The following is a 19,926-nucleotide window of genomic DNA, read 5'->3' on the forward strand; positions in this document are numbered from 1 at the left end:
GCAAAATCCTGTTTAACTAGTTAACCGGCTAAACTTTATTTAACCAGTTAACCAATTAAATGGGGGTGGGTGGAGGGGCTGCTAATGGGTGAGGCTAACTGGTTATCAGGTTAAGCATTCATATCCCTAATAAGTAGTTTAGTACTCAGGTTGCCCGGGGAGAGAGCACAAGCCTGTCCTAGTCCCCATCTCTGGCCCTTTGCTGCCCCCTGTGTTCATTGTGGGGACCAACCAGCTAAGTAGTAGTTCTGCAGAAAAGGACTTGAGGGTTACAGTGGATGAGAAGCTGGATATGAATCAACAGTGTGCCCTTGTAGCCAAGAAGGCTAATGGCATATTAGGTTGCATTAAGAGGAGCATTGCCAGCAGATCCAGAGATGTCATTATTCCTCTTTATTCGGCTCTGGTGAGGCCACATCTGCAGTATTGTGTCCAGTCCTGGGCCCCCCACTACAAAAAGGATGAGGGTCCAGCAGAGGGCGACCAAAATGATTAGGGGGCTGGAGCATATGACCTACGAGTAGGGGCGGCCCATGAGCCTAGGTGAGCTAGGCAGCTGCCTAGGGTGCTGCTGGCCTGGGCGCCTGATGATGATGTCACATGGTGCTGGGGTGCCCCATGATGACATCACGGCCATTGGCTGCCATGCAGGCAGGGGCTCCATTTGCACTGCCCTGCTGAGGGCGCCAACTGCTGCAGCCGGCCTCGGGCTGCTCCTGCCTACGAGGAGAGGCTGAGGGAGTTGGGTCTGTTTAGTCTGCAGAAGCGAAGAGTGAGGGGGGATTTGAAAGCAGCCTACAACTTCCTGAAGGGAAGTTTCAAAGAGGATGGAGAGAGGCTGTTGTCAGTAGTGACAGATGGCAAAACAAGGAGCAATAGTCTCAAGTTGTGGTGAAAGAGGTCCAGGTTGGATATTAGGAAAAACTAATTCACTATGAAAGCGGTGAAGCACTGGAATGGGTTACCTAGGGAAGTAGTGGAGTCTCCATCCCTAGAGGTGTTTAAGTCTCGGCTTGACAAAGCCCTGGCCGAGTTGATTTAGTTGGGATTGGTTCTGCCTAGGGCAGGGGGCTGGACTTGATGACCTTCTGAGGTCTCTTCCAGCTCTATGGTTCTATGATTCTATTATTGTACAGTACAAATGTCCCTGCGAGCAGATCCCTCCCTTTCCATTTTATGAGAAATAATTGCATTCCAATCACATTATATTGTCTTTGCACAACCAAAAACTTACTTTGCTTTATGATATTTGGAAGCTGCACACCAAATTTGGTTGCACTAGCTTCTTACCATTTAGGAGCAGTTCTTGAACAGACAGACTCAGGGATGGATGGATGGACGGACAGACACAAACTCTCAAATAGTTGGTAGATTATAACAGAGTGTGGTCTCAGCAAAATGTGTTTTCAATAATAAAAGTAGAAAAATATGTAACCTGAAATATGCCAAATGTGTTGAAATTTGTTCTATCAGGAAAACTCTTTAACAGAATGTTTAGATTGGATGGGTTTAATCTAACATGTAAAACTGAGGAAATAACAGATCTAAGATTGTACATAGAATTTTAACTCTTCCCTGTTGTATATAGAGGCCCAACTTAAATGTATACCCCAAATTAAAAAACATAGTAAGAGAACTAAAAAAGAGTCACCGTGGCTTAACCACCATGTAAAAGAAGCAGTGAGGGACAAATAGGCATCTTTCAAGAAATGGAAGTCCAATCCCAGTGAGATAAATAGAAAGGAACATAAACACTATCGAATTAAGTGTAAAACTGTAATAAGAAAAGCAAAAAAAGACTTTGCAGATCAGCTAGCCAAAAACTGAAAAAACAATAGCAAAATGTTTTTTTAAATAGATTAGAAGCAGGAAGCCTGCTAAAAAACCTGTGGGTCCCCTAGATAATAGAGATACAAAAGGAGCAATCAAGGACAATAAAGCCATTGCGGAGAAGCTAAATGATTTCTTTGCATCAGTCTTCATGGCTGAGGATGTTGGGGAGATTCCCAAACCTGCACAGTCCTTTGTGGGAGATGAATCTGAGGAACTGTCCTGGATTGAAGTGTTGTTAGAGGAGGTTTTGGAACAAGTAGAAAAACTTAACGTTAACAAATCACCGGGACCGGATGGCATTCACCCAAAGGTTCTAAAAGAACTCAAATGGGAAATTGCAGAACTGTTAACTGTGGTTTGTAATCTATCCCTTAAATGGGCTTCTGTGTCTACTGACTGGAAGATAGCTAACGTGGCACCAATATTTAAAAAGGGCTCTAGAGGTGGTCCCGGCAATTACAGACCGGTAAGTCTAACATCGGTACCGGGCAAATTAGTTGAAACAATAGTTAAGAATAAAATTGTTAGGCACGTAAAAGAATATAATTTGTTGGGAAAAAGTCAACATGGTTTCTGTAATGGGAAATCATGTTTTACTAATCTATTAGAGTTCTTTGAAGGGGTTAACAAACATGTGGACAAGGGGGATCCAGTAGATATAGTATACTTACATTTTCAGAAAGCCTTTGACAAAGTCCCTCACCAAAGGCTCTTGTGTAAATTACATTGTCATGGGATAAGAGTAAAGGTCCTTTCATGGATTGAGAACTGGTTAAAAGACAGGAAACAAAGGGTAGGAATACATGGTAAATTTTCAGAATGGAGAGGGGTAACTAGTGGTGTCCCCCAAGAGTCAGTCCTAGGACCAATCCTATTCAACTTATTCATAAATGACCTAGAGAAAGGGGCAAGCAGTGAGGTAGTAAAGTTTGTGGAAGATACTAAATTGTTTAAGGTAGTCAAGACAGAAGCAGACTGTGAAGAATTTCAAAAAGATCTCACCAAACTGAGTGATTGGGCAACAAAATGGCAAATGAAGTTTAACGTGGATAAGTGTAAAGTACTGTAATGCACATTGGAAAGAATAACCCCAACTATACATATAGTATGATGGGGGCTAATTTGGCTACGACAAATCAGGAAAGATCTTGGAGTTATCGTGGATAGTTCTCTGAAAATGTCCACACAATGTGTTGCGGTGGTCAAAAAGGCAAATAGAATGTTAGGAATTACTAAGGAAGGGATAGAAAATAAGACACAGAATATCTTACTGCCCCTGTATAAAACTATGATATGCTCACATCTTGAGTACTGTGTATAGATGTGGTCTTCTCACCTCAAAAAAGATATCTTGGCCTTGGAAAGGGTTCAGAAAAGGGCAACTAAAATGATCAGGGGTTTGGAACAGGTCCCATATAAGGAGAGGCTAAAGCGACTGGGACTTTTCAGTTTGTAAAAGAGGAGACTGAGGGGGGATATGATAGAGGTATATAAAATCATGAGTGGTATGGAGAGGGTGAATAAAGAAAAGTTATTCATTAGTTCCCATAATATAAGGATTAGAGGACACCAAATAAAATTAATGGGTAGCAGGTGTAAAACTAATGAGCGAAAGTTCTTCACACAGCGCATAGTCAACCTGTGGAACTCCTTACCAGAGGAGGCTGTGAAGGCTAGAACTATAACAGAGTTTAAAGAGAATCTAGATAAATTCATGGAGGTTAGGTCCATAAAAGGCTATTAGCCAGGGGGTAGGAATGGTGTCCCTGGCCTCTGTTTGTCAAAGGCTGGAGACGGATGGCACGAGACAAATCGCTTGAACATTGTCTTCGTTCCACCCCCTCTGGGGCACCTGGTGTTGGCCACTGTCGGCAGACAGGCTACTGGGCTAGATAGACCTTTGATCTGATCCAGTACGGCCATTCTTATGTTCTTATATGTGCATTACAATACAATCATTTTTATGAACACATGCACTTGCTCTAAGTCATAAGGTTTGCCTGCAAACTTAGGTATATTACATATGTATTATATTGTTTGTGCTAGAAAAATCTGGGAAAGTCTTTTATATAAATCAGAAGGAGCTATGCAAGATGAAACTTACAAAGATGTAAATTTTTATACCGTTTTGGAGTTTTTGAGAAATAGTACAAGATGTATTTGTTGTGCATGTGCATATATCATTTAAATATAGTACAGGCAGTCCCCGGGTTACGTACAAGATAGGGACTGTAGGTTTGTTCTTAAGTTGAATTTGTATGTAAGTCGGAACTGGTACATATTGTAGGGGAAACTCTAGCCAAACATTTCTCCAGAGCTCAGTTTTATTTTCCCACACCTCACTTCCCTCAGTCCTTTATTCTCAAGCTGAGGTGTCTGCTGAGAAAAGCCGCTCCATGTCTCCCTGGTCTGCTGGGGGGTGGGGGCGCTAGCTTCGCGTCTCCCTGGTCTGCTGGGGGGAAGCAGCTAGTGCAGGGTTGCCTCACCCCGTTTGTAAGTAGGGATCTGATGTAATTCAGATCCATGTAACCTGGGGACTGCCTGTATTGTAATCTGTATAGGTGCAGTTAAGGAGATTGAGTGCTTGCTCATGTCCATTCAACTTAGTTGTGTCCTCTCACTGGATGCACTAGTGCTGGAAGTTCCCTCCTCAGCAGTATTCATAGGGAACTGGGTCTGGCTCCCTCTGGAGTGGAATGTACATGGTATATAGGGCTCCACCAGTTCTCTTCACCCTCAGTTCCATCTTGCCGCCAGTGGCAATGATAGAACTATTGCTAATTAAGCTTACACTCTTGTACCTTGTTCATACAAACTTGTTTAACTGTATATTATAGTGTATATACTTTCCGTAGTCAGTGTTAGTATCCCTAGATAATTGAGTAGAGACTTTGTAGGTCCTTTATGGGACTCTGCCTTAGGGAAGGGCATGCCTGAGTCCCCAGGCTTTAAGTCATGTGATCTCTGTAAGTGGTCCATGCCTATTAGCCATCCACGTAAGAGCTCTTTACGGTGCTTGGGTGCAGGGCATATTAGCAATAAGTACAACATTTGCACGTTGTTCAAGCCCAGGACAAAAAATGAGCTAGATAATTCGTTTTAAGCACTCTTTCTGTAGTCAGCCAGTGCTCCGGTGCTGGAGCAACACTCAGATTCAGCACTGACCACCGTGTCCTCTATGCACAGTGCCCCCCATCTGCCAGCTCAAACTTTTCCCAGCCAGGAAACTGGTCAGGAAACCCAGGAAGATGTGCGAAGTTGGAGATTGTCCTTGCGCCAAATGAATAGTCAAGGCTGATAGTGAGCAAGGTCCAATGCTGGACTGTGCTTTGCCCCCATCAGGAACTTGGGCCCCAGCTCCGGTTGAGCAATATAGTCCAGCTTGCTATCCACCATCTCCCTCCGATAGTGGGGATTCTCCGTCAGCTCTGCATGCTGTGCACAGGCGATTAGAACCTTCGTGGTGCTGCCCACAACAGTTTTGCAGTCCCCAGATCATGGGTAAACCTGTGTTTAAACAATCACAGTCCCTGCCTCAGTGCTGTTGTGCAGTATGTTCTGCCAATGTTCTCATAGCTACCACATCATGAAAGGAAGACACATCTCATCCCCTTCTGTCTTTGGACCTTGCATGGGTGGAGAGATTTGAGACATGTGTCGCCCGTGACCGGATGCAGACCTTTGGAGGCACTCATTCCCTTCCCCCGTCCCCTCGCAGGAGTTCCAGACCTGGCACCCAACATCTGTGACTCCAATACCACTCCAAGGACAAAGTAATGGATCAGTGCCATCATTCCCCAAATGTCACCGTTCCCCCCAAAATGCAGTGAGCAGCATCAGTGAGAATAGTGCTACTTCTCTGCCTTGTCTTGCTCGCTGGGGAATGATTGCTCAGCCTCTATCTCCAGTTTGGAATGGAGGTTTCCTGACACTGGAGCAAGCGCTGGTAACAGGAGTACTGTCTACAGTCTTTAGCACTGAATCCAGGCCCATGGCTTCAGGTTGAATGGTTGGTGCAGCGGTATTCTGGGAACCAATGGGGGTTCACCCAACCCTTCTTGGTCACCCCTTGGTTTTCAAATCCTCTCTCAACCCTCCCTTCCCCCCTCAGTGCAGGAAACCTCAGGTCCAAAAACCCAATAGGTCCAGGAGAACATGGGAGAGCAAGCCACTGGGTCACCAGTGGTGCAGTGGACCCTTTGGCACTGTCATCTTCCTCGTCTTCACTAGAAATGGCTATAATGGGGCTTCTTTCATTAGTTTCCCAGGGTAATGCTTAGGCATATCAGGAGCTGTTGTAGAGGGCTGGAGCCAACCTGAGCCTCAAGGCAGAGGACTTAGAGGAGCCTTTGGACTCCCTCTTTGATGTCTTCTGCTCCACAGTGCTGACCAGAGTGGCTTTGCTCCTTCATGAAGGGGTTTCAAAGATCACCAGTTCCCTGTGGCAGACTCCCTCCTCCTTGTCTCATTTTTCCAAGAGGTAGGTGCGCAATTACTTTGTATCATCTAAACACCAAGAATACCTGTACACCCACCCCACTCCTAATTCCCTTGTGGTAGAGGTGGTTAACCACGGGGAAAGACACGGTCAGCATAGAGCTACTGCTGAAAACAGAGACTTGAAGAGGCTAGACTTGTTTCAATGTAAAGTTTATTTGTCCTCTAGCTTTCATTTCTATCAGGGCCTACTTGGGTGCTATGATTTTAATATGTAGCAGGCTATCGCCAAGTTCAAGAGCTTCCTTCCTGAGACCTGAAGGAAGAAGTTCTGAGCAATTCCAGACAAGGGCATGACTGTGGCCAGAGTTACCCTCAAGGTGTGTCTGGAGTGAATGACGACGACACTGGAACCATGGCCTTGGCCATCGTCATGTGGCTGCTCCACTGTCAATAGAGGTTCAGCAGTTGACTCAAGACCTCCCTTTTGTTTGGCAAGCCCTGTTTGCAGAACAGACAAACAATAAACTCCATGAGTTCCTGTATTCCCACATGACCCTGAAAACTCTGAGCCTGAACATTCCTGGCACTGCCCACAAGTAGTTTCTGCCACAATAGTCTCAGACCATCACCAGGAATCTCCCTGTAAGAAATCCAGGGGCTATAAGTGGTATCATAGCCACCATCCTCCATCTGCATTCCAGTAAGGCTTAACCCACAGTAAGCAAGCAGGCAAGTGCTTATTTTGAGGGAACACCTGAAAGTAACCTACTACACTGTTTCCTGGATCTTTTATTTGCTGACTGTCTATCTCCCTTTTTTCCTGCATGGCTATCTGTGACATCAGATTGATTGGTCCTTAATACGGTGGTGCAGGATTATACCCTTCAGTTGCTTTCTATTCTTCATTACCATCCTCTCTTCCTGTTCCTCTTCAGGGGCCCTTCTGACAAGAATCTCTTTGTGTTGGAAGTAAAAGAGTAATTGCAGGTACATGTGGTGCAGGCCATTACTCTAGAGTAGAGAAACAAAGGGTTCTATTCCTGTTACTTTTTAATCCGCAAAGCCAAAGGCAGTCTACAACAGCTATTTAGCAAGATTGAAGTTCCGCATCATCTCCCTGGCCTCTATTATCCCTCCCTGAATCCAGGAGTCTGGAGTATCACCCTCAGTTTGAAAGAGTCATATTTTCACATTACTGTCATTGAAGGTTACAGATGCTTCCTCCGGTTTACAGTAGATCCCAACCATTATCAGTTTATGGTCTCCTGTTTGGCCTAGCAACAGTACTGCTGGTATTTACCAAGTGTATGTCAGTGGTTGCTTACCTCAGACATCAGGATATCAATTGGCTTATCAAAGGCAGCTCTAGACCTCAGATCTAGAGGGATGCACAGTGCTGCTATCCACATACTGTCTCCTCAGCCTGTTGGTGAAGGACAAAAGAAACCCGCATTTGTTCCAGTACAGTTAATTGGAGCAGTGTTCACCTTGACTTCTGCCAGAGCATTCCTGCCATTGAAGAAATAAACTGACCTCACCATAGAAGTCTTTGTGTTTCTGACCACAGCCAGGATTTATCTGCTCCTTGTATGTCACTTGGCAGCATGCATATGCCAGGGTCTGGATGAAACCCCAACAGCAGTGACTGGCAATGGACTACTCCCAATCCTAGCATCACCTGGGAAAATCATTACTATCAGTATGATGATACTTCTCACTGTGATGGTATACTGACCCTGGGAATGTCCTGCAAGGAGTCCCCTTCAACAGCACTCCTCACTTGGTTGAGTTGGTCTTGGATGCCTTGGACTTTGGCTGAGGAGGGTGTACCTTGGTGATCTCCAGACCCAGGGTACGTGGTCTCCCGAGGAAATGGCATTATAGTAAGACCTCAGTTATTCACAGTGTGTTGTGCTGCACCGACAGAAGCACATGATGCAGCATGCTGACCTTTCCTAGGTGAATTCTAGTTTAAAAAAAAAAAGACAATCGCTTTTTTTAAAGTAACACCTAACTTTAATTATAACAACAAAAAGAAAAGCAAGTGATGCAGATTAGGGATGGTTAAATATTGGTTAATTGAATAGTTGAGTAACCTCATGAATTCTTATTGGTTAATTGACTATTCTATAGTCCCTGAATGTGGGGCTGGCAGCCACTGTATCAGAGGCATCAGTGCGGGGTGCCAGGCAAGAGCTGGTCTGCAGCAGCGTGGAGTACCAGCAGCCCCTGTCTAAGGGAGGTGGTCTGAGCTCCCGGACCCAGCATGAGCCAGAACTGAGCTGGGCCGTCTGCCCACCTGCAGTGGGGGTAGGTCCTGGACCTGGCTAGCCTGCTAAGAAATTCACTGGCGGGGCGGGGGGGGGGGGGGGGGGGAGAAGGAAATGCATGTAGTCTACAGTATTAACCTATAAGCTTTTTCTTATTGGTTAATTGACTATGCTGTTATATCCCTAATGCAGACAATGGTCAAGAGACTAACAAGGGGAAAACAGACTGATGACTTTGTTGCATAAATTGCAAGGTTTCGTCCCCTTGGAGGCTAGTCTGATTTACCCCAAGAAGAGAGTCACACTTTCAGGCTGGGTCCAACTCAAGTTTATTGGTTGCAACCAAGGTACGGCTAAGGAACTCAATGTTCAGATCAGAGCCGACCCCCAACATCTCATAGGCAGGGGTTTTTATAGGATTCACATCTTTCCTGGTTTAGGTGCCTTAACATGATAGGTTACTTCATCTTTGACATTTAGCATTCCTATAGGTCAGGTTAATTTTCCAAATGAGGTTAAATACAGTGCCTACTTGCTGAACAATGGGCAAGCCATACTTCCCTTTTTCCTTTCCTGCTTGAGCCGGTCACAAGTTTAAAGGATGTGGAATCTATCCATATCTCTACTTAACAGAAGACTGGTTTCACTTCCCCTCGTCTCCTTATTATAAGTTATTACCTGTGACAGGCCTTGACCTTTGTCATGTCTTACTCCTATACAAATAGCAAATATATCTAAGCATTAGCAATGTATGTATATTGTACGTGCCCCTCATAGGGGAATCAATGGCTCCGCGGGATTTGACTTCCCTTTTACACATCAATTCCCCCCTCAAGAGGCTTTCTCTTTCTTATACCTCATCAGTTTCTTCTTTGGCTAATCTTTGGTAATGTACAAGCATTTCACGGTTGACAGTAGTCAATACAGTGCGACATATAGAGGCAATTATACAAGGTATAAAACAGGGCATTAAGCATAATATAATCACAACAAAACAAAACTAAACAGGAATGTGTACCAACATAGCACAACAAGAGTTTTCCTCTTTTTCTTTGAAACAGTCGTGGTTCAGCATCATGCAGGGGAGAGGTTACTAGCACATCACCCTGTAATATTTCGATTCTTCTGGTGTCCAACAGGTGGGAAAGCAGGACCAGAAGAGAGAGGCTTATCAGCAGTCGGGGTAGGATCATTTTGCAATGGGAAGCATTGGCTAACAGTCAGTTCTTGGCACTTCACAGCGCTGATGGACATAAGAGTCTTTATTCTCTGAGCCAAAAGCCAGCTAGCTCTTTTGGAACCAAGGTTATTTCCTAGGAATAAAGCAAACCATAAAAACAATCCCACGCGGTTGCTTGATACCGGCCTTATCAAAGTGAGGCCTTTTTGGCATGTGGTTGCCAGGGAAACCAGGGTCGCAGTTACTGCTGTAGCATACGCTTCTCGGGCTGACTTAATTATTTGAGTTTGTCAGTCCTTAGCAAGATACCATGGACTGCCTCAGTTTACTCCTATAGTTCTTTCCTCTTGACTTTGGGGTTCTTCTTAATCTACTAGGTTAAATACAACAATTTAAGGGATTTTAATTTACTCTGGAAGTGCTGGTACAGCACTATCATTATTATAAATGTTAATATTTAAACTCTCTACATAATTTGGCAAACACTATTCAAATCCATCCCCAAGATATTTCGTCGCCTTACTGGCACTGCCCATGATTATAGGTTTGACCTCTACTGCCTGGTTGAGTGCTGCAGAGATAGGTGGTTGGCATGGTCCACGGTGTTTCCCTATCTGTGTGTACCTCAGACGGCTAGCCCCAATATATCTTTGGGCATTGGCCACCAACTTCTTGATCTTTGCCTGCAGGGCCAGTAAACCCTCCTCTTGGTACTTACTTCCGCCATGCCACTCAGCATCTCATGTGTAGTTATCTCCACTACCAAAGTGCGATATGTCCACATTCTATTGACGGTTAGGCCGCTTGATGAGGGACCGTTATGCACACAGACGGATATACAGAGGGGCAGGATGGAGTGATCTGTCTGGGTAGTCAAACACCAGTAGGTACCGTTCATTTGGACCAGCTCGATGTTCATTTGTTTTTCTATGACAACCACATCAAGCCTAGGCAGATTCGTCATGATGTTAAATGGGCAGGTACATAAAATTTCCTTATCAAAGTGGGTGCAACAATCCCTGGGTATAGGGAGGCTCCCACACCTTCAGAATAAGCAATGCCTTCTATTCTATCTATATGCCCTTGCTTTGGTACAAGCAGGGAGGTTACCATTCTGATCTGATCTGAGTGAGGAATCCTCAGAGGGACCAAAAACAAATGGTTGTACTATGCCCTGTCCAGGTGGGCTTTTGGGTCCTCATGGATTCTCTCTTTCCCTACTCCCATGGGTAGGCACAGGGGAGATTGGGGACTCACCACCATAAGAACTAAATGGTAGTGGCTAAAGCTTACCTTATTCTTCAATACTGGCCTTCTAATTTCTTTATTTTACTTCCAATCCAATTAGCTTCTGGTCCAAACATCAGGTTAGGTCTACAGAGCTGGACAGATCCTTCAAACTATTTAGGATCAATTGATTAGCTTGGCTGGTGTGTAGGCCTTTACGGGCACTGGATATTACTGCATTTACAAGTCTGGATTCTCATACAATTTCTGGGTTATGACATAAGTGTTGCTGATAGGGTTACCAGGCTCAAACCAATCTGCGATGGTATCTGCTAAGCCTTGTCATTGCCTAATCAGGCATTTGCCAATTTGATTAGCCAGTTTAGCACACAGCTGGTCTGTACCAGTGTGGAACATCATCAAGGTAAGGATCAGTGACAGTTGTCCTGGTTCTGGAACAGAGGCCTGTTCAGGGCATGATGCACAATTGGGAGGCTCTATTTTGTCCTTAAAGTCCTGGTTGATGATATCCAAATGAGGGCAAGTTAGCAATGGCCATTAAAGCAAAACTAGTCTGGTGGGAAGGAGCTAGTACTGTCTCCCATCCTTCTGTTCACGTGATGTACTCCTTGCTTCCTTCCAGTTCTTTTTGTTCACCTGTGGAGACATTGTTAACATTCTCCTAGCCTAAACAATTTTCTATTCACAACATTTGCAATACGTATTACAATTAAGACACACAAGACAAACTTGGACAGAACACAAACACATGTCATGACACAGAACCATGGCATTTTGTTGTTGTTTTTCTTCAACTGGCGCCAGCGCTTTCTGATGATCTGAAAGACAAGAAAACATTTCTCCCCCCCCATCGGGGTGGCCTATTATAACTTAAAATACTGCCTAAGATCTGCAAGGGGAACAGGTTACAGCTAGTTCCTTACCATTTTCATGTGCGAGTGAGCTGCAACTTTCTGAGAACAAGAGCGCTTCATCGGTACTCGTGACCTTCCACTCCCTTGAATTACCTTAGAGTTGCTAGCCCTCCCCAACAGTGGCATGGTTCAGTTTCCCTCTTGTATTGCAGACCGGGCTCTTTTTTTCCTCTTATGATCTGTCTTGATCCTGCTAAATTACTTTTCTTAATTACACAGATTTGTCTAGCATTAATTTGGTAAGGAGAGTGGGCTTTCTAATTAGCCCCCACACTTCCTAATTCTTTTCAGTATATGATTTTCATAAAATCCAGGCTGCAGCAGTTGAGTTATGCTGCTGGCTCTGGGGTGAATCACTTGCTCATGTTCTGTAAGGAGATTTATGTTGCAGAATGTGTCTCCTTGTTAGGGCAGATTTAGTTTTTAGTGATTACATCTTCACATTCAATTTCTACTGGTTGACATCTGGGTGGCTTTTAAGTTACCTTCCCCCACGCCCTCAAGCCAATTATAACAGCGTGTGAGGGAAAGGTTCTAACTGTTTGTTATGTTTTTTCCTCTGGATGTGGCCCCCACTCATATGTTGTGAAACATCTTTGGGTTGCCTGCGTTTCTAGCCGTAGAGGCTGTCATTATCTATTTGCTAAGAAGGGCTCGAGAATTTCCTGAAGTTGCTTGGATTCGATCCTTGCTCAAAGCCCGCATTCCCTTTTCAATCTCAAAGCTTAGGAAGGTGCATATTTGGGCCTTCTCTTGTGAAACTTTATATCCCTTCTTCCCTAGGGCATTCAACAGGGGCTCCGTTGCCCTTTTTCCCTTTTGCATATCAGGACTGGTAATCAACAAATCATCAATATACTGGAGGAGAGCTACCTCAGGGTGCTGCCCCCTCCAGTCTTCTAAGTCTTTTTGCAATGTCGTCCCAAAAATATGGGGGGATGACACAAAACCCTGGGGCAACACAGTCCACAACAGCTGGGTTTTGTGATGGGTGTCCGGGTCTTCCCATTCAAAAGCAAATAATTTCCAACTATCTTTGTGTAAAGGTATAGAAAAGAAAGCATCTTTCAAGTCTAATACCATAAACACTGTTGTGTCTGCTGGAATTTGTGTTAAGATAGTGTGTGGTTTGGGGACCATAGGATGGTCTACAAGAACTTTCTTATTTATTGCCCGTAAGTCTTGCACGAGTCTATAAGAGACGCTATCCGGTTTTGGCATCCCTAAAATAGGGGTGTTGAAGGGAGAGGAACTTTCTACTACCTAGCCATATCTTTTGAATTGTTCGATTAATGGCTTTAAGCCTATCCAGGTGGCTCTTTTTTCTCTCTCAGGGGATATGGCTTTACACCCACAGAGCCTTCTCCTTTAATGAAAGGAATTCTTACTGGAGTCACAAACTTTTCTCGGGCAGGGGTCTCATCTGCCTAAACACATGGATTGACTCCTTCTAAGACCTCAGTCCCTTTTGTCTCTAACAGCATCTCAGCTGCACAGAGAGCCATCTGGTAATTTGAGCCCTGTTTCACCGGCAGCTGCACTACATTCTGATCACTACGGAAGAAAATTTCAGCTTGCAGCTTAATTAGCATATCTCACCCTAGCAGGGCAACTGGGCATGCAGATGAAACAACAAAGGCATGCTCTAACATAATTTTTTCTAATCTTCGTGAGGAGGGGTCTACATACGGGTAGCCTGCTTCTCTTTCCCTCAATTCCTTCTATCATCACATGCTTTCCACTTTCTTTAGCTGAAGGGGGTTTTATGGGGATCATAGAGAACGTGGCTCCAATATCCACCAGAGCCTCATAGTCCCTGCCACCCACCCTTATTTTTACCATGGGATCCTTTCGAGCTTTAGCTCGTAGGGTAGTGGCCTTAGATTCCCGTCCCCTTCAACTAGATTCTTCTCCGGAGGATTCTGCCCGCATCTGGCGGTTCTCCGGTTGTCTTTTCTTCCCCTTTGCCTTCTATTTTTGGGCAGTCTCTCTTCCAATGTCCTTTTTCCCGTCAGTGCACACATCCATCAACTGCTACCCGTCCCTTTCCTTTCTGAGGGGGCCCCTTATGGTCCGGCCTCTGGTTGCTGGAGAGTGCTGCAGCCAGCACTGCCATCTGCTTCTGCGCTCTCTTATCTTCCCTCCTCTATTACTTCTCTAAGGGGGTACTGATGGTATGATGATCCCGGATCTGATGGGCCTTTTCGCAAGAAGTATTTTTTTTTTTGCCTGAATTGAGTAGTCCACCCTGTTGGCTCAGCCCCCCTCACTTCAGCCTCTGCAGGGGGGGCTGAAGTGAATCCAGGACCAGCAGGAGTCTGATAAGGGGGGGGTAACTTTTCAGATGTAAGTTCACTTATGATTTCAGAGTTACTGTTTCCTCCTGAAGTGGCAGGAGAGGAACAATTCTCATTCTCTCTAATAGGGCTAGACCCTCCTGAAGAAGAAGGGGGTTTCCTCTTCTTTCCATAGGACTCAAATTCCTCATCACTAGAGGGAGCCAGTATTTCAGGGCTTTTACCTCCCAAGGTCTTTGCCTTTGCAGCCATGACCTTACACACACCCATACTACATTTTAATATCCATTTTGGTCGATCCTGGACGTGGAATAACCAACAATCAATATATGGGAAGTGATCCCACTGTCCGTCCCGCGTCACAACGCTACGTGTTAGGGATACCAGGTTTACATCAAAGGAGCCCGTATCTGGCCATCCGACACCAAAAGTAGGCCACTCAAGTTGACAAAATTTAATTAACTCATCTTTTGCCATTTTTACTCTATAGTCACTTTTAAAATTACTAAAATTCTGTAACATGCATCCCAATGGGGTTGCGGAGTTTTCTATCCGGGAACTTCCCGAACCCATATCTATCTATTTATATATATTGCGCGCACACACACACACACAGTCAACAAGCTTTTATCGCGGCTCCGTGTGTCGATGGAATGACACCACACCAGCTTTTAGCGTCCGAACTCAGAGAGGGGTCCAGCGCTTGGCTGCCTCACTAGAGACACCGGTGTGCCCTTATGGAGCCGTGACACTTAAGACGGGCCTATTAGACAGCAACAAATATAGACAAACAGGGGGCTTGGAGACTCGCTGGGTCACGAGGTTCGGCTGACCCCCCTTGCAATCAAGAAATCCTGGTCATCGGGTTTCCCCTTGCAGGATTCTTGGGGCGGCTGGAGTCAGCTTAAGTCTCAGACCTGGTCAGCGACAGTCATGCTTACACACAAACCTGTGGTTTCACAATTTAGGTTTCCAACAAATCATTTAAAACAAAGAACAAGAGTACTCCTACTAAAAACAAAAGCAATCCACTGGAGTTTTCCTAACTCCTCATAACTTCCCCACGCAACCCACGGGTTCATGGTGTTCCTTCTGGGGCTTACAGAGGTTTCTACCATTTTGGGAGCGACCCAATTCCACAATATTGTGTTCTTTCCAATGTTCAGACCTATGTGCTGAACGCAATGCCCCCGGGGGACAAACAAATACTCAGACCTATATGCTGAGTGCAAACTTACAGATCAATATCTGCTAGAACACAGGAATAGGTATACTCACTCCGTCTATACCCCGGCGCCTTCCTCTTTTCTTCGGACCTGACAGCCTCGTGTGACTCATTCAATAGAGACTCCTTTAACTTTCCGGATGTCCCGACTCATGGTTTCGGTGCCGTGACGGACTCAAACAGTCCGGTGCGCACTTCACGGTCACCTACGGCGAATCTTGTCGTCCGACTCCGGAGTAGTCCAAGGGATGTCCCATCTGGGGTGCCAATTTGTTGCATAAATTGCAAGGTTTCGTCCCCTTGGAGGCTAGTCTGATTTACCCCAAGAAGAGAGTCACACTTTCAGGCTGGGTCCAACTCAAGTTTATTGGTTGCAACCAAGGTACGGCTAAGGAACTCAATGTTCAGATCAGAGCCGACCCCCAACATCTCATAGGCAGGGGTTTTTATAGGGTTCACATCTTTCCTGGTTTAGGTGCCTTAACATGATAGGTTACTTCATCTTTGACATTTAGCATTCCTATAGGTCAGGTTAATTTTCCAAATGAGGTTAAATACAGTGCCTACTTGCTGAACAATGGGCAAGCCATACTTCCCTTTTTCCTTTCCTGCTTGAGCCGGTCACAAGTTTAAAGGATGTGGAATCTATCCATATCTCTACTTAACAGAAGACTGGTTTCACTTCCCCTCGTCTCCTTATTATAAGTTATTACCTGTGACAGGCCTTGACCTTTGTCATGTCTTACTCCTATACAAATAGCAAATATATCTAAGCATTAGCAATGTATGTATATTGTACGTGCCCCTCATAGGGGAATCAATGGCTCCGCGGGATTTGACTTCCCTTTTACACATCAACTTTAAGCCAGAAAGTTGAATTATTGGAAAGGTTGCAAATGGTTTTAGTGCGGTCTCAATAGCTAAAATGTAGGGCATTAATGAGTCTGTGTGTTATATTAAAAAAGGAGAAAAACATAAGGACAGCGTTGCTGAAAGTACACCAACTTTGTGCGAAGGTGTGTGAGTGAGTCATGATCCTATAATTGGAAAAAAAGGAAAAAGGCATTAAGCATTTGGATTGAAGACATGACGCAGAAATTCTGCTCATCTGAGGAAGTGGATTTTGCCCACGAAAGTTTGTGATTTTCTTTCTCTCTCTCTCTTCATCTCTAAGGTACTACAGCACTAATAGCTGTTCTTCTGTCAGAGTCTGGCGGCCATTTCCACCTTTCATCCACCGATCCATGATCAGACAGTGCTCTCACATGACATGACAGTCAGTTTTCTGAGAGGGTTTGAGATGCTTTTCCCACAGGTTCAGTCCCCAGTCCCTCAGTGCAATCTCAACTTGATCTTGGCCAGGCTTATAGGCCCACCCTCTGAGCCTTTGGCCTCATGCTCTTTGTGGACCCTATCTTCTGCATGGCCTTCCATAAGGACAGGCTTCAGCTTCAGCCCCACAAAGCCTTCCTTCCCAAGCTGTCGTCTACTTTCCCCATGAGCCTGGACATCTCCTTTCCTGTGTTCTGCTCCAAACCCCATAGGACTAATGAAGAGAGACATCTTCATGCTTTGGATGCAAAAAGGATGCTGGCTTTCTACCTAGATTGGACAAAGCCTTTCCAAAAGTTGATCCTTCTCTTCATATCTATGGCTGATGAATCTTCCAATGTTGGTACAGAGGATTTCTAACCAGGTCAGTTCCTGCATTTGGAACTGTTATGAGTTGGTGGGATTTCTTCCGTCCCGCCCCCCCAGTTCCAATTATCCGAGCTGTCAAATAATGATGTGGTTCTTGGTACACATGTTCCCAGCCCTCTATGCCATCTTAAAACTGAAAAAAGAGAAATAATTTCACTCCATCTTAAATGCAATATCTAGGAAGATTCATTCTCATTTAGAATGCATAAAAATGACTAATATGGAACATTTTTATTCTTTAAAAATCTGTTTGAATCTCTTGAATCAAGGCTAGAGGTTATCCACACCCTGTAAGCAAATTTTACAAATATTCATGACATCTGGAAAGAAAGGCCTTATTAGTGAATATATATATCAAAGAAAGTGCATGTTGTTATAGTGAAGAACATATATCTAATAGTGAAACTTTTGAAAAACAGTGTCTCACACACTGCATCTGAGGGTTTTAGAAATTTAGATGTACAGCATTTAGTAATAGCTTCAAGGAACTAGATGAAAATAATTTTGGCAACTGGAAAAATTAGATATAAATAATCTAGTTTCAGGTAACCTGAGATTTTTTTTTTTTTTTTTTTAAAGAGAGAGAGAGCAGGAAGTCCTTGCATTTGATGAATTCATTGAAAGTGATGATTAAAAATTCAGACTTGATTTCTCAACATAATTTGCAGTTATTTGAGTTTTTGAAACCCACTGCCATGTATATTGGTCAGACTGGACAGTCTCTGCAGGAAAGAATTAATGGACACACATCAGATATCCGAAAAGGCAATACTAAAAAAAACCTGTTGGAGAACACTTTAATCTACCTGGACATTCATAAATTCCACAAGCCAAATACACAGGGAAGGATTGGAATTTACTTCATTGATCAGTTTAATTCTTATGCAAATAGTATAAACAAAGACATTGGCTGGCTCACATGTTACTTTTCATATCCTATGACTTAACCTACCAACCAAACAATGGAGATGCTAATGGTTCTTATCAGCCTCTTGTAACTCTTAGTCTTAAAGGTGTGCTACTAGATTATTAGTCTGTTACAGGAAAAACTTAAAAAACAACAAACTTGACTATGCCTCTGAAGCTTATCTATTCACTGGCTCTTCTTTTTTCTTCCCCTCCTTTTTTTCTCCTTTCTTTCTCTTTTTTTCCCTTTTCTCCCCCTCCTTCCACTATTTATTCTTGGATCTAGCCTTCTAACACTCCTGTCATCTGAAGAAGTGGGCTGTGCCCACAAAAGCTCGTACCACCATCTATATATTTTGTTAGTCTGGTTTTTTTTAAGTCTTAAGTTTTCAGTTAATCCTGTTGATTCAATGCAACTACTTACTTGCATGTTTAAAGTTAGCTAAAAACATAGTGACCCTACCAGTACCTCTTGTTTCTCTCAGGCAAAGGTACCCCACTTTAGGAGCCATTTTTGTCAAAGGCCTGTCACTAGTTTGGAGGGACAAACCCCTCTGTGGTCCAAAGGTCCCCTTTTCCCTGTTGGAGGCCCACTGGCTAGAGAGAGGGTTGGGGGAACCCAGTTTCACCCACCTCCTCTAGGTCCTGGCCAAGGGCCCTATATGGCAGCCAAACTAGTGGTGCTTTTGCCCTTATCTCCATGGACTAGCAGCTCCTCCCTGGTCCACTTCCCCAACCACTCCCTGGAATCTTGGAGGAAAAATCCCTCCTGTTTGCAACCTGTAGATTTTTACCTCCACTCTGCGCTTTCTCATCTCCTTCCCTCTCATTGGCCAAAGAGGAAGCCTTTTATAGTGGACTAGCTGGCCTTAATTGGTGGCAGGTGTTCCATTAGACCAATGCTGTAGGGCAGCTCTTAATGAGACTCAGGAGCCTGCATGCCTTGGTTGCTAAGCAGCAGCCTATTCAGGGAACAGGAACCCAACTACCAGCATAGAGTTTGAGTCTTGATTCCAAACAGCATAGTGTGCACCAATTTTTGATGTAATGAATTTTTAGGTAATATTTAGATATTTTTTTCTTTTTTCATATTTTCTAGATCCTTAAAGAAAAGGATGATCTAAAAGGTCAACTTCTTTCTGCTATACACCAAATAGAAAACCTTCAGAAGGAGCTGAACAATGTGCTTACAAAGAGGGCCCAGCAAGAAGAGGAACTTCGATGTAAAGAGGTGAAACTCAATGAAACCAAGTCACAACAGATAGTTCTTGAGGAAGAGATCAGGGAAATGCAAGGCACAGCACAGAAACTGGAGAGTGAGTTGCAGAAGCAGATCCTACTACAGAACCAGATGAAGAATGAAAAAGAACGTTTAGAGGAAGAGCTTGAGACAGCTAACATGATCAATGAAAAAGACCAGGAAAGATTCTTAGAGATGCAAGTAGATATAAAAAATTTAAGTGCTATTCGAGCAGAACTGACAAACAAAATAGCAGAGGAAGAGAAAGCCAAGAAAGAGATTCTCAAGAACTTTTCAGACCTCCAAAAACACCAGGAGTCTAAGCAAGAAGAGATGACAACAACAAGCTGGCAGCTGAAGATGGAGAGAGATGTTCACAAGCAGGAGCTGTCAGATCTTAGATCAGAGTTGCAGAATGTGAAAACTAAGCACGAGAGAAATGTTCAAGAGCTAATGAAGCTCTTTAGACAAGAAAAGGATGAGGCAGAGAATCACATTAGGAGGCTGAAGGTAACTACGCTGAATAATTCCACTGTTGAATTTTGTTTTGTGTTGGGCAATCAAGTTGTTAAAGCATGGACTTTTAAATATCTTTATGTATTTGAGCACTTCAGAAAAGATAAAACTAAAAATAAAGGGGTTCATGCATATTTAGCCTGGTTGAAATGGATT

General features: G+C 44.0%; 1 protein-coding gene and 1 long non-coding RNA gene across 9 annotated transcripts in view; one reads left to right on the forward strand and one right to left on the reverse strand.

The window, feature by feature from the left end:
• The window catches only part of CEP128 (centrosomal protein 128), a 393,105-nt gene that overhangs the window by 124,752 nt on the left and 248,427 nt on the right, over positions 1-19,926 (forward strand). For 7 of the 8 annotated variants that reach the window (XM_089778396.1, XM_025181171.3, XM_089778397.1 and 4 more), the window contains one exon: positions 19,114-19,764. The exons of the other annotated variant lie outside the window; for it this stretch is intronic. In XM_089778396.1, coding sequence (XP_089634522.1) covers positions 19,114-19,764 — 651 coding nt within the window. The remainder of the gene's footprint in view (positions 1-19,113; positions 19,765-19,926) is intronic. 8 annotated transcript variants of the gene reach the window in all.
• LOC112544629 (uncharacterized) overlaps positions 6,497-19,926 on the reverse strand; it is a 30,468-nt gene continuing 17,038 nt past the window's right edge. The window contains exons 2-4 of the long non-coding RNA XR_003087978.3: positions 8,009-8,239; positions 7,599-7,696; positions 6,497-6,771 (exon numbers count right to left, since the gene is read on the reverse strand). This is a non-coding gene — a long non-coding RNA (uncharacterized LOC112544629). The remainder of the gene's footprint in view (positions 6,772-7,598; positions 7,697-8,008; positions 8,240-19,926) is intronic.

This window comes from Pelodiscus sinensis, chromosome 5, assembly GCF_052426305.1.
Source record: "Pelodiscus sinensis isolate ZL-2025 chromosome 5, ASM5242630v1, whole genome shotgun sequence".
Classification (NCBI taxonomy): Eukaryota; Metazoa; Chordata; order Testudines; family Trionychidae; genus Pelodiscus; species Pelodiscus sinensis.